Raw genomic sequence first — 14,902 nt, 5'->3', positions numbered from 1 at the left:
AAGGAAGGAAGGACTCTGCACCATCTAGTAACCCTCTTTCAACCTGCTTGGCAGGCCTGCCCTCTGAAGTGGGTATCAGAATCTTTTTCCACCTCTGGTAGGACTCTGAAAGGTACAGATGGTCTGTCAAATGACAGACTGCATGTCTAGCTCAGATCTCAGGTGTCTGCAATCAAGCCACACTGGAAAGAAAAAGAAGTGTGGATAACTCAAAATGGAAAAATCCCAGTGAACCTCTCTGCACAGCATGGTAGGCATGTGTCACAGAAGTGGGACCTCAGAAAATGAAGGATATGCTCAGGATTACTTGCTGTAAAAGTCTTGAAACCTCTACTACTTGAAGTGTAGTAGTTGCCTTAAAAAGCAAGCTGAATAATCAAAAAGATGCTCTACTCCTCTCTAGATATGATCTTCAGCTAGGCTCGACTAGCATGTCTTCACACTTTCTACGCACATCTCCTAGGCTAAGTACAGACAGTCAAAAAGCCCATGGCTGAATCAATTCAATCTTCACAGGTTAGTGTAAACTGTGTATAGATTGAACCAATAAGCAAGTGAACAGACAATCGCTTTTGTTTCTGGAAATGAAGCCACATGCCTGCAGTGGCCCAGGTCAGAAGCTGGAGGGCACTAGAGCATGCTTCCCTGCTTGGCTGGAGCAGACAGTGTGGGCCAAGGCCAGTCAACATGGGCCAAGGCCAGTCAGCCCACCCTGCGAGGGGGGTTTGCAGGGAAGGTACAAAGCATCCTGGGATGCTGGGGGACTGTGAGTTAAACTTGAATCCCAAGGGGATCTGGGACAAGTTCAATAAATGGATTTAACCTAAATCAGTTAAGTCTGATACTACATCCATACAGGTTTATTTTAAACTGGTTTTGGCCATTTTGAAAGTGGTTTATGTGAGCTGAACTTCTGTTACGTTACAGATTTGAACCAGTTTCCAATTATTTATATAGGTTTATGAGTAATTTCTGTCCCTACCCCTAGTGGGAAGGAAGAGCTTGCTTTAATGCATGCCTTTAGCATTTGAATGGGACCCAGCCCCCAGAATGCCTTTGCTCCTGCTGATATCTAGGAAACTTCAGGGCTCATAGTTAGCTAACAACAAAAACAAATGGAGGTTGCCATGAATGAGGGCTGAAGCTGGCCATAAGGACAACTGATACAGACCAAACAGTTTATAATGGATTTTGGAAACTAGTTACAGCATAAAATTTTGTTTTTCAGCACTGCTCCTGGGAAGAACACAGCATCTTTCATTCACTACAGCAGTGGTTCTCAACCTTTTCAGGATCATGGGACCCCCCACCTCCACTTTTTTTGAATGTAGCAGCACACCCAGCAGAACCATGGTTTGTGCTGCATCAGTGCTTCTCAGTCAAGTTCTGTTACCTTCAAATGAAACTGCCCCTTCATGCCTGTTCCACATCCAGCTTGGGAAGGGCAGTGCCACATGCATATGTTCCTCCTGCATCAGGGCTCTCCAATCAGCCTAAAGCACACAGGAGTTGCCTCATGCTGTACAACTCTACCTGTTCAGCACATCCTACACTCCCTTTAGAAACAGAAGCAGATGGGATGTTTCCACCCATACCTGTTTCCAGGAGGAGTACAGGGGACACCAGATCAGGAACCATGAAGAAGATTTATTGACTTGTTTAGGTTGATGAGAGCGCCTTAATTCAAGGGGACCATGTTGGGCAGTTTTACCTGGCCACTCTTACTGCAGTATCCCAGTTGAGAACCACCGTAGCAGGTTCTTCCAACAGACAAAAAAAACAAAAAAAAACAAACTTACTTTCAATGCAGCCTAGACTAGCTAAGGAGAAGGGCAAACTTTCCTTGCCCCTGGTTTCCCTAAATTGGTTTTAGGATGAGATCTGACCCAGCAGTGGATTAGTGCTATAGAAATACCTCAAAGTGAAAAAGTTAAAAGGATAATCAAACTTGCTAAATATAGAATTTTAAAATGAAGAAAGAAAGAAAAAAAAAGATTTATCTGACCTAGCACTCTGAAATACTGTATTTACCTGCATACAAGACAACTCTGAATTTAAGATGATTCCTCAGTAGTTAGGACTCTATACATGGCAAACTTATACATTTGTAATAATTTTTCATGTATTGAATCTAGTTATTGGAAATAGATTCTGTCCCCACCACCACTAAATCAAGGAAAGCAGTGATAGGTGGTCAGGCAGTGGAGGAGCAGTGGGGGGCAAGTGGTGGAAGGGGATGCAATCGAGGAAGAAATAAAGAAGCAGGCAGTGGAGGACAGGCAGCAGGGGGAGGCAGATGCTGGAAGGTAGGAAGTTTGCCCCCTGCCACCACCACTTATCCTCCTCTTGTGCCAGACCCCCTCTTCAGCCTTGTCCCCCACCCACACTCTCCCCACATCACTTCTGTCTCCCACTTGCAGCCTCAGGCCCCTGTCCTCCTTCCCATCTCCCTGCCCGCTGCCCACCCCAGCTCACCGTTGGTCCAGCAGGCTCAGTACCTACTGCAGCCTGGGGCATGGAGCACCACCCCATCCCCTATAGGTAAGCAGTGTAGGTGGAGTGGGGGGGTGAACAACAGCTCAAGCTGAGGTGGGGAAAGGGGCAGGTGGTGCAGAGACAGTGGAGAGGGGCACCAGTAGCAGCAGCTCAAGGATCGACTTATCTAGAGGTCAGGGTCACAGCTGCTCCTCCCACCCTGCCCCTTGTACTTAGACTCCAAGATGAGAGGCTCCCCCCAACCTCATGCTGAAAATAGGGAAGAGGAAACCATCTTAGAATTGAGTAAATATGGTACCTAGAGGGTTTTCTCCCTCTAGAAAGGGCCCCTTGGGTAGGAACAGGGTACTGTCATGTATCCCCCTCTCCCCACCACACCCCTGAATAACTGGTCCTCCAAAGCAATAATGGCTGTTGAAGATGACCCTTTAGATATGTCTGAGGATTAAAAAAATAAGCAGAACTTTGAGCGGTTTGCAATCTGTAAAGAATTGGTGAAGTGAAACCAACTGCTTCGACTTTTATTTGAAAAGCACTGTTTTTCTGATCAGCTGGAGCTCATCAGCAATCCTGCATATTCTTTGAAATAGAAGCTGTGGTAAACAGCTAAATCACTGCTGTGGTCCCACAGAGCTGTTTCCTGCAGCTATATGCACCTCCAGCTATTTTGCAAACCCTTGTCTTACAGAAGGGTTATGAAGAATCTAAGTTCTACTGTATCTATTTAGAAAAATGCTTGATCACAGTAAGCGATTACATTATACAAAAACCCCAAAACAGAATCCCTGTGTTAAAAAAAAAAAAAAAAAAAAAAAAATGTTAAGGCTGAAAGGTGAAGCACTGTGAAGTTCAGAAATGCCAGAATCAAGGTTGCGTGCACTTCTCTGATTTGGCTCCCTTATGCAACATGGCTATTTTTCTAAGCGATGCCTGTCTCAATTCACTGGACAGGATAAATGATACTCACTAAATAAGTAACTATTCAGTATTTTTTTTCCTTCTTATTGCTCAATGTGCACTCCTATTTACTATAATATAATCTATTTGCTACAAACCAGTCAAAGCTTTATATGAAGATAAGTTACTACTTTTCCCCCCCACACTTTGCTGTGGTGTTCCTCACTATGGAATCTGAGTTCTCCATGAAAATCAATTAATTCTTTTCACAACACTGCTGTGAGATGATTACTTCCATCTTACCAAGAGGAATTGAAGCACAAAGCTTTAGGTCAGAATTATCCAATTTTAGATGCCCAAACAGAAAAATCGTGGGTCTAATTTTTTCCAGAGTATTTGGCATTATAAAAGCCTTGTTAGCTTTCAAAATGCTTATTTCAGGGTATTAAGAACTACTAAAAAAAATGAGAGACCTGAGAAGTCAGGTACCCAGAAAAAAGTGAAGGGCACAATTACTGGCTACCTACAAGAATTAAGGTTAAAAATTTGACTAGCACCATACAGGAACCCTATAGCAGTGGCAGGGATAGAACCCACACCGTCCAAGACAGCATTCATTTGTTTAAAACATGAGAACATGCTCTTTTCCAGCTTACTTCATTACACACGTTCCAGTTTATGTAGCAATCAAGCAAATACTCATCACAATACAACCCTGATTTATTCCCAGAGCATGGCCAATCCTGTACAATGAATCAGGCAGGAAACCCCGTGAACCATATAATCCTATAAGAATGCATGTTCAGTTTACCTGTGCATTTCACAGATACTTGTGGACAGCAGAGAAATATCTGATCTTGGGAATCTTAGTTTACATTTTAACTTTTGAAGAGGAATTTCACTAGACCCTTCCACCAACATACCTGCAAGACTAGATGCATGATCCCTCCAGTTTGTCCTAATTCTGTTTCTTCATCCCAACCCGAGTCCCTATACTTGGAGAATGTTAATTCTGCCATCTGTGCTCTCCGTCCAAACACCCCTCTCCTAGCTCCTTTTCCAAATCTCAGCCTTCCCCCTGCCCACTCTCCCACACGCAATTATTTCCCAACCAGTCCTAGTCTATCCATCAGACCCTCAGTACTAATCTACTCTGTCCACTGCTCCCAGTGCGCTCGTAATTCCCATGCCAAGCAAGGGATACAGATGCTAGGAACACCCTGCAAGAAGAGACCATGGAAATGTTCAAAATTACAGTGAATGTTATTTAGTTCAAACACTGTTCATTTTGTCAAAGTAGTATTGTTCTTTAATTAAAGAGTAAGTCACGTACCTTTGCTTTTCTGTTTCATCTTTTATTTCCTCTGTAAAAATGAAACTGTGCATTAGAATGATCATAAAGACATAGCTATGAAAACAGTAATATGAAAAGTTAACTTAATTCTATATTTAATAGATGGAAGGCTATTCAGACCAATATTATTTTATTCCAACATCAGTTTAAAGTGGCAAGCACTATCATAAACAACAGGCTTTGCAAGTCTATACTTAAGATGCAATCAGCAAACAATCATTAAGTTATGATACATATCTATAGTTTCAAAGTAAATTAGCATTTAAATTAGTGTCCCAGTGCCCCAGTCAAGATCAACGACTTTGTGCAGGACATCATTTCAGCATGTATGAATAATTCAGCCCTAGCCCAAAATACCACATAGCAAAATATAAAAAGGTGGAGGAAAACGTAACGAAATCAAGACCTATACAAACCTCTATATAGAAATTAAAAAATATATATATTTGAAAATGACCTAGCATAAAACATTACTCATCTCCCTATATAGAGTATATCCCCTTCAAAATACATACAAGTATTTTATCAGTAAACAGCAAAACTGTATAATAAAATTTCCATCTATTAGCAGGCTATTAATCACCTGCACCCTTTAAAAGGCAGTGGTACATGTTTAGATGCTATTTTTCCCCTGAATACATGGCAACTACAAACAGAGCCTCTCAGACAGAAGTGATGCCTTCAAGCAAAAAGGTGCAGCATTCCCATTTCAGACTCAATGTTAAGAGTTAAAGATATTCTCTTGTCAACAAAACTAATTTTTCATTGTATTAAAATTACACTTTACAAGTTATCTTTAAAATCATGTTAAAATTACTTCATCTTAGCTCATTGTAATATTTCTGTGTAGGGTTGGAAGGTTGTTTTAACTCTGATGGCCCATGAAATGTATGAGGCAAATATCTGTGATAGCTCTTATTGGGCTTCACGCTGCAGACTACTTTACCGTAACCCATGTGGGGGAAAAAAATCACAGCATAAACACTAGAAGTTTCCTATGCATTATCAGGGATTAAAGAATTGATTTTCGTAGCTTATCTTCCAATTGCAGGTTTGGAAAAAAAAAGAAAAAAAGGGGGGGAAACGTGGGGGGGAGGCAGGAGGAAGAAACCTACGTTCCATATGCGTGAAGATCCTATATGTTCAAGAGGGGCAGAGCAAGAAGACTTGGGGAAAACTCTGACCCCAGCTTTCATCTAAAAAAACCCCAAAGTATTCTAAATATTAATCAAAGTTATATACGATAAATAAAAAAATAAGCCTTCAGTTTCAATTTATGTCATTTCCCTTTGATTAGAAACCAAAGAGGTAGTTGTAATATAATGTTTTGTTTCTAACATTTTAAAGAAAGAATGTTTTGTTTTCTATCATTTTTCTATCATTCATTAACAAAGTGATAGCATCTTGGTTTCATGGATGCAACTATTTTCTCACATAATCACATGCCTTCCCATCCCCTGAATACGACACCATTTCTTTTGGATGGCAGAATAAAGAAAATATCGTTCTTTGAAAATACCCATGAGTACAATATTTTTGCAAGGAAAACAGAAGCTGGGGGGGGGAAGAAGGACAGAAACCTGTGGGTGCTCTGATCGTGTCCTAGCTACAAGATGTGATGCCTACCCAGCTTTAGGAAGTAGGGCTTGGCAGTTCAGATGCAGCAGGACTGGGCACTCAGCTATTGCCCCTGCTTGAGCCTAACTGCCCAGCCTTCCTTTCTGAGCTGGGTGGGCAGCCAGCAACACCTAAGTCTGCTGAGGGTCCACCTGGCTCAACAAGTGGGGCTGAAGCAGTTCAACTCTGACAGGATCAGTCCCTCTGCTCCCCACATTTCCTCATTTAAAAAGGCACTCACTCTGATATTCAGCAGCTAATTTTTGGGAAAGATGCGAGTTGTGTGAAAATAAATAGGGTAAATATAGCATTCAGAAGAATTTTAAAAAGTACAATTTTCCAATTCTGCACATCTGCATAGCTCTCCAAGCAAACATTATACAACCTTTCTGTAAAGGGAATGAGGGATTTACAAAAAAAAATAAAAATAGAAACAAAAATCTATTTCACTGATACTAACTGAAACTATTAAACTTCCCAGTTGAACAGTTTGTTTAAAAAAATTAACATGAACATAAAGAATGCAATTAAAAAGAGAAAATTAATAAGCTATATTAGAGAGCTGGAGGATATGACCTTTCCTGTAATGGGAAGATGCTGACATCTGTCAAAATGAACATCTAGATTGACAGAGTAGAGGTTAACGATTGACAAAAGGCAAGCTAAAGGTTGATCATCTTTCAAGACAATGTATCCTAATATTGGCTGTAATGCTAAGAGTAAAAAAACCCCACAAATAATTGTACTGATTTATACACATTCTAAATATGTTCAGAGATATCTGAAAAATATTCTTTTAGGCCTATGGATTTCCTAAAGTTTCTCCACTTTTGAAACCTCTAAAAGCAGAGTAAATAAATAGTGCAAAAATGCATGTCTGGTTAGAAAACCCTATCTGTAGATTCCTACTAAAGAGATGAACACTTGTCACTAAGTTCATTTATAGCAAGCATATAAACACTTTATCCTCAATGTTCTCCCGATTAAGAAACATTAGAAAATTGTTTCAGAGGACATTTGAAGTCATGCAATGCTTTCTGAACTTGTCAAAGCTCCATTTCCCCAAAGCTCTCTCCCTATTCCGTTTTGTAATAAGGATAAAATTATACTAACATAACACTGATTTTTGTGCAAGTTTGCTTAATATTGGGAAAAGGAAGGCACTGCTGTGCTCCATTTCTGTATTAGTCTCTAGCTACTAAGCATCTGATCATATAAGCCTTCTTACTGCTAGGAAAGTGACAGCTTTTTAAACTTCCCTTGAAATTTGTACTCTGTTACTTTACCCCATACTCCAGGATCCATTTCTTGGGTCCTCTTTCTCCATGGCAAGCTCTAGTATTTGCCCTCCTGTTACCGGTAGCTTTACCAAAAAACAGAAGTTTTTACATATTTTCACTTCCATCCACAGGACTTCATGTGTAGCAGCAGACCTGGCCAGAGTGTTTTGTCACATACAAAATGAAATGCAATAGGGCAGGATAATAAACACCCACTGACCATACAACCCACACAGTCTGAGTGACATAAGCAGAGAAGAGCGATTATTATGTTGTTCAGTAACAGGGAAGAAATAAAAGAATGCCATGAAAAGGGAGAGAAGGTAGGCATAAGGTAAGGAGAAGATGACAGGCAGGAAGGACAACATAAATAATACTTTACAAGTCGCAAGTCTTCACAGTTAGGTTTCACAGAAGTTCATTTTAAAATACATAATTTAAATATAGAAAAGATAAATGTAAGAAGCTAGATTGAGAAGTAATGCTTATTAGCCATATCCTGAGGTTACTAATTTTAGAAGTACAATGCAAAAAAATTTAAACCCTTACGTTTAAGCTACCTTTGACTATTAGGAAGATGGTAGGTCTGTGTTGGACAGAATGGCTTGATACAAGCAGTCCAAATCTACAGCTTTCTTCAGAAAATAATCTATGATTTGTGCAGTTTATCCAGTTTGAATCCATTAATACAAGTTCTGTTTAGCCTCCAGAACCAGTTTACATAAAGCAAATGAGCATGCTTTTCTGGAACAAGGCTACACCATACCAACTTTAGCAATAGGATTGGTCATAAACAGTGTTAACTAAGCCTCAAGATAGCTGGTATTTTCATCAGAGTAATTTTATCTCCAAAAAGATAGATACATAGAAGACAGGGAAAAACAATTTTCTGTATTTGGGAAGTTAAGGTATGAAATGAGCAGTGACTTCTTTCATGTTATTACCTCCCCTCTTTACCTTCTACAGAACAAAAAAGCTAGTCTTCAACTATTTGTAAATTTACTTCAATTTTTAAAAGCAAATCAGAAGTCTCATAAAAAGAAAAAAAGTCACTTAAAAGAAAGAAATCAGTTGGTAAAAAGCGCTTCCTTACAATCTTAGCACAAAAGTTCTAAATTAATTTCCATAAACTTAATAACCAGGCTTAAAAAATAGAAAAGATGGTTGCCATCTTGTGACCAGAAGTCCCACCCCATAACCTCTGGCCTTTGCCACTGGAAGTCTCTCCTCTTGCCCAGGAAGTACTCCTTGGGGGGTTGCTTGTATATTGTGGAGGAGTGGCGGGGTGAGTGTGCATGTGTGTGTGGGGGGGATGTGGGAGACTTGGATGCGTGTGTGGGGGAGGACTTGGGTGTGTGGGTATGATGAGGGGATCTGGTGTGTGTACAGTGGGGGTCAGGGTATGTGTGGATGTGTGGGATATGGATGGTGGGGGGTGGAGTGTATGAGGGAGTGTGTGGGTGCACGTGGGTTGGGTGTACGCATGTGGGGGCTTTTACCCCCTGCCTGCTCTTTGCAATGTGGCTCAGCCCAGCCCCTCCGCTGGAAGGGGGGAAGGAAGGGGATCCGCACTGCCTGCCTGGCTTGCAGGGTGCTGCAAAGGGCAGGAAAGCAGCTGCCACCAGCAGGCAGCAAGAGAAGCCCCTGCAAGAAGGGAGTGGGGCAGGGAGCCAAGCCTCACACCACCAGCTGTCTTGATCTGTGTCCCACTCCTGGCCAGCAGGGCTGCAGCAGACCCAGTGCTGCCTCCTGCTGATGTTGCTGCTGCTTCTCTTTCATGTGCCTACCCGATGGGGCTGCATCAAGTGCACACTGGCTTCTGCTTGTTCCCTCCTCCTAGCTGTCCTGTGCCTGTCCTGCAGGTCTTTGTGAGCAGCCAACTTGCTTCCCCCCTCCCATCCACATGCTGCCCCGCCTGGCACAAGCAAAACCAGAGTGAGCTGCAGGCAGAGCCCACTATACTCCCCTCAGGGCTACAGCTTCCTCTCCTTACCTGCTGCCCGGAGCACTGCAGCAGGGCTAGAACGAGGAGTCGCTGGAGGCTGGGGAAGCCCACCAGTTCCCTGGGCAGTGGCAGCAGCACTAGCCCTGCTCAGAAGCTGTGCCTGGTGGCGGGGGAGGCTGGGAGCACAGCACACTCTACCCTGGGCAGGACTCGGCCCCATACAGTGCATAGAAGGGGCAGCCACTGGCAGGGCTGGGTACAATTAATTGGTGGGTGCCTGCCTACAGGCCGGATAAAATCAGCTAGTGGGCCGCATCCAGCCCATGGGCCGTATTTTGCCCACCCCTGCTCTAGACTTCACTTCAAACTCAGGCGTGCATACCACTAGGGGTATGCTGACATCAGTGTCAGCAGTTCCCAAGAAACGAACATGCAGAGATGCATCAGGTGTAGGGTTTGAGCTGAAATATTTAGCAGGAAGAGGGGATATACAATGAAAAAAGTTACTGAAAACCATTGCTCATGTACACATAGGGAGAGTGTGCAACAACCATGTTTCATTAGGTGCCAGCATCTGATTAAGTAGGCTATCTTACGCCTTTCTGAACAAATTAGTCTAGGATGCCACCCTACCCCAACTTCAGATTAACAAGGCTAACTAGTTCTCCATACTTTATTTATTACAAATAGATAACTATCCACCACACTTCCCAGTCAGTTATTCTACTACATGCTTTGGTTAGCAGACACCATAATAAAGTATCAGCCAAATATATAACAAACACCTTCACGCTTCTCACACTGAGGACTACCCAAGAGATAATGAAGAGGTGAACCTAACTCTACCCAAGTTGTATATGTGGTAAGGCTTCAGATATGATTGTGCTGGTATTTGCCCTCTGGAGATCCTTCACATGCTAGTCACCAGTCCTGAGCCTCTATATTTCTGTATCTATTAAGAGACACAAGACACACAAGAACAAGGAAAAACTGGTGAATAGGTAAAAGGGCACGGAAGCAGGCAGTAGGAATACACAATAGAACACAGGATAAAACTAGAGGGTTGAAAGGAAAGACAAAACAGTAGCAAGAATGGATTATTTCCAATATACAGAGATTGGAGTAAAAAAAGCAATAAGAACATTTAAGAGCATTTAGCTTTAGGTCTTTCCACACACTGGTGGCATTCCAACAACCTTTATCAGGCACCAAAATTAGAGGTTTTGAGTCACAAGCAAGTCACAGGACATTAGAAAGCCACATGTCGACCTCAGAATTTAAAGCCAGTGTTACTGGGATTTTAGGTTACACAATATCGTGATATGACCATGAATTTGCCAGGGAACTCACCAAGGCTACACGCTCTTGGTGCATGGTTGTCATGGGAGACTTCAACTACCCAGACATCTCATGGGATGAGCACTCGGCCAAATCCAATTGGTCTCAAAGCTTCCTTACGTACGTGGATGAACTCTGTCTCAAGTTTATGGGCCAACAAGAGGTAAGGCGCTACTGGACCTGGTTCTGGCGAAAGGGGATGATCTAATAAGCAACCTAAGAATCGAAGGGAGGCTGGGTGACCACAAGTTGATCACTGTCACTATCTATCGTGCAAAGCTGGCAAGTTAGCCAGCAATGCAGTAGTCCTCGACTTTAAGAAAGGTGACTCTCATAAGCTCAGCAGGCTTGTTCTTGAGGCCACAATCTCACAGGGAGGGGAGTTCATGATGAGTGGTTGCTCCTTAAGGAAGAGATCCTAGAAGCACAAGGGGAGTCCATCCCAACCCATAGGAAAAAGTGGTAAAAGGGCTCAACAACCCGCTTGGCTCAAAAGGGAACTTATGGACCTCCTATGTCAAAAAAAGAGAGGCTAATAAAGGGTGGAAGACAGGAAACACCACTAAGGAGGAGTATGCTGCACTGGTCCACACCTACAGGAAGCGAACTAGGAAAGCCAAGGTTGCAAATGAACTCCAACTGGGTACACGAATCAAGCATGAATTATGAAACCACTATCATTAAACAGATGGGCAAGAGACTTTAAATTGGTTGGGTCACATTTGGGTACATAAAGCAGAACTAATTTAATTTGGGTGAGTTTAATGATCAACCATATCCAGTAGAAGGTTTGCAAATTGTAGAGAAACACCAAAGCAGAAGTATAGTGTTGGAATCACTAAGCAAAAGTAAAAGAAAGAATAAGTATATGCCATAGTGCATACTTGCTTGCAGTGGGGCTGGACAGTGGAAGTGGAAGAATCAATCAGGCCAGGACAACAGTAGCTTGCACTTCTGTTTAATCACACCTTCAGTCACCCTTCAAAGGATCTCAGGGCACCTCAGGATATCACCACAACCTGGCTGGGAATCATTGTTCTACACCTTGTAATGGGTAACTTCATTAGCAAACAATTTCAACTGTCATCTGATGACTTGCATATACTTGGAAGCACAGGAGCTCAAATGGACATCCTGGGTAAGAGTCCAAGCTCTTGTTGTCACAGGCAAACAGATTTAAGACTATGTTCCAGCAGTTTATGAAAGGGCACGTATGATCTATTTTTTTCACCTCTCCTACTCCCATCAAAAGGCTGTTCCAGAATTTGATTGCTTTGCTAGTTCAAAATGTTAGTCTTTAGCCAAAAGTTATCCATGGAGAGAATTTATTCACATGTGCTACTGTACAAACATTGTGCAGATCCTAAATAGCTCTTCTCCCCATTTTCTACAGCCCTGCACATTAATTTTCAGGCAGCAATCCCCTCCCCTCTCAACCTTCATTCCAGTGAGGTAAAAAATACATTCTTTTAGATGACTGTCCCAAGGGAAATGGAGAGCCAGTCTTATCAATGTAGTGGCCCTTCTCTGTGCCAGTTCCAATTTTAACTCAAAACATTTTGACAAAGGATAAAACCAAGGCCTCTCTCAAATCAGAAGAACAATACCCCAGTCATTCTTCAAGATGCACAATAGGGGCATCATCCCAAAACTGATCCCTCACTGTACTTATTTCCTCTTTCTACATACATTCCAAGTATAGTTTTTCATAGTCATCCAAACACACAAGAAATTTTTTTGTCTCCCAGTATATTGCTTCTCAGTTACTTCAACATTGTTTATTCTGGCATTAACAGGTACTCGTATGCGTTTAGAAGGCTGCCGCAAAGGCTGTTTTTCTAGATGGTTGCATCTCTCCTCTGGCTTCCTCAACTGCATAAAAAGCTAAGCTACTTTTCTTCACTGTCAAGGAACTTCATATCCCATGACCCTAATTATCTTATTCATTATCTAAATCAGTTGGGGCAGCAGAGCTCACTGGGTGGTGCGGTCCGGAGCTGCCCCACAGCAGTCCACATGGAGCTGATTCCCACCTGCATGCCCTCTGGTTCAGCCCAGGCTCTGGCCAATATGCAGCTTCTGGCAGGGTTGTTCCCAGTGCAGCTGCAGCTGGCCACGAGGCCCTGCTCTGTTCCAGTTGCCTCCGCCAGGAGCTGTACAGCTGAAGCTTCCCTGCCGCCCACCCAGAGTGGCACAGCAGGGGCAGGAGCAGAGGAGGAGCCAACACTGGAGGCGAGCGGAGCAGAGCTCCAGCCACATTGGGAAGGGGTCCAGGCTGGCAGGGCTGTTCTGCTCCCCTTGCCTCTAGTGGCAGCTCCTCCTCCTGCTGTGCTGTTCGAGCAGGGAGGAGCTTCAGTTGGGCTGCCCCTGCTTGCAGCTGCCTTCCACTCGCTGCTCACCACACTAGGCAGGCCAAGCAGGTAGAAGGCAACTAGGAACTGAAGGCTAACTGGCTGAAGCCCCCTCCACACAAAGTGGTGCAGCAGGGACAGGAGGAGGAAGAGCCACTGCTAGAACAAAGGGGAGCAGAACAGCCCTACCAGCCTGGGCCCTGGACAGTGTGTGCAGCTTCCAGTGGGGATGTTCCCAGTGTGGCTGCAACTCTGCTCCCCTTGCCTCCAGCAGCAGCTCCTGCCTCTGCTGCACTGCTTCAGTTGGGTGGCTCCCACTGGAGGTGAAGGGAGCAGAGCAGCACTGGGAACAGCCCTGCCAGAAGCTGCACGTGCTGGTTGGGACCCGGGCCAGCAGGCTGGAGCAGGTGGGGGCAGCTGCAGGCCAGATCTAGTCAGTTGGCAGGCTGGATTTGGCCCATGGGTTGTATTTTACAGCTCCCTCCTCCTCCCAAATTACACGCTTAATCAATAACATGGTAACTCAGACACGACTGCTGCTTGGAGCCACTCCCAGGGGCCTTTGCCGGGTGGGGAGAGAGAGGGGGTTGGGAGAGGAGGCTGTGGCAAGCCCAGCCAGACAACACAGCCCATGTGAAGCAGCTGCTGGCAGCAGCAGCAGGCAGAGGGCTTTTCCAGTCCTCTGGGAGGGAAGGAGCACCTGTGAATGAGCAGCTAATTATTTAAGTGAGACTCATTTAAATGCCTGCTGTGTTCCTCTTCTAACCCCATATATTATAGGTACTAGTCGCCTCCATCCTGCCTGCCCTGCTGCCTTCCTGTTCCTGAGGAATCCGCTACTTCCCTTTTGTACCAGACTGCACCCCGCGTTAAACGGTAACCAATAATGCATTACTGGTTAACAATATACAGTAAAAGCTGTCATTTTACCATCCGGAATGCTCTATTAACCGGCATCTATCATAGACAGCAATACACCTTGCCGTGCGCTTCTCAGGTCTGTTGTTTATGGAAGCTTCAGGATGCTGCTGAGCGGTGTCGCTAGCAGCAGTCTCAATTGTAAACATCCACCATCCACCATTGTGATTGCATTGTGCTTGTGCTGTATCATGACTCTACCGCTGAATATCTTGCCCATCCTGCAACTGTGGCTAAATATAACTCTCAGATACCCAGCATATATGATTAACCGGCACCCCCCCATTCCCCATGGATGCCAGATAACAGAGCTTTTACTGTACTTATCTTTTAAATGTTTAACCTTACACATCCATAAGAAGCATGCCTTGATTTGGTCTTGTCCAGTACTGAAAATAGCATCAGCATTTTAACCAGATTTCAGTGGAAGTCTAAAGTAATTTGCTTTGTAAATCAGCAATACGTGCAGTATATTTGCTGTTTTGAAATGCCAGATTACTAATTCTACAGCAGTATCATAAATATAATTGTAACATATGCTGAGCAGTATAGAAAAAAAAAGAAAGACATGCATATCATCTACTACACATACACTAGCTGTACGTACTACAGACAACATATCTAGTTTACTATGGAAGTACCTGCTGAGCAAGAAAGTCATTTATACTACTAAAATACCTCTATTTGACTAGTATTTGGTGGCTAC

General features: G+C 43.4%; 1 protein-coding gene across 1 annotated transcript in view; it reads right to left on the bottom strand.

Moving 5' to 3' along the window:
- ARFGEF1 (ADP ribosylation factor guanine nucleotide exchange factor 1) overlaps positions 1 to 14,345 on the bottom strand; it is a 104,667-nt gene extending 90,322 nt beyond the window's left edge. Inside the window, exons 1-2 of the mRNA XM_025210221.1 lie at positions 14,209 to 14,345; positions 4,727 to 4,801 (exon numbers count right to left, since the gene is read on the bottom strand). Of these exons, the coding sequence (XP_025066006.1) occupies positions 4,727 to 4,801; positions 14,209 to 14,345 (212 nt within the window). The remainder of the gene's footprint in view (positions 1 to 4,726; positions 4,802 to 14,208) is intronic.
- Positions 14,346 to 14,902: the final 557 nt, after the last annotated feature.

Source organism: Alligator sinensis, unplaced genomic scaffold, assembly GCF_000455745.1.
Source record: "Alligator sinensis unplaced genomic scaffold, ASM45574v1 scaffold1102_1, whole genome shotgun sequence".
Taxonomy (NCBI): domain Eukaryota; kingdom Metazoa; phylum Chordata; order Crocodylia; family Alligatoridae; genus Alligator; species Alligator sinensis.
This window is presented reverse-complemented; position numbering and strand designations above follow the sequence as displayed.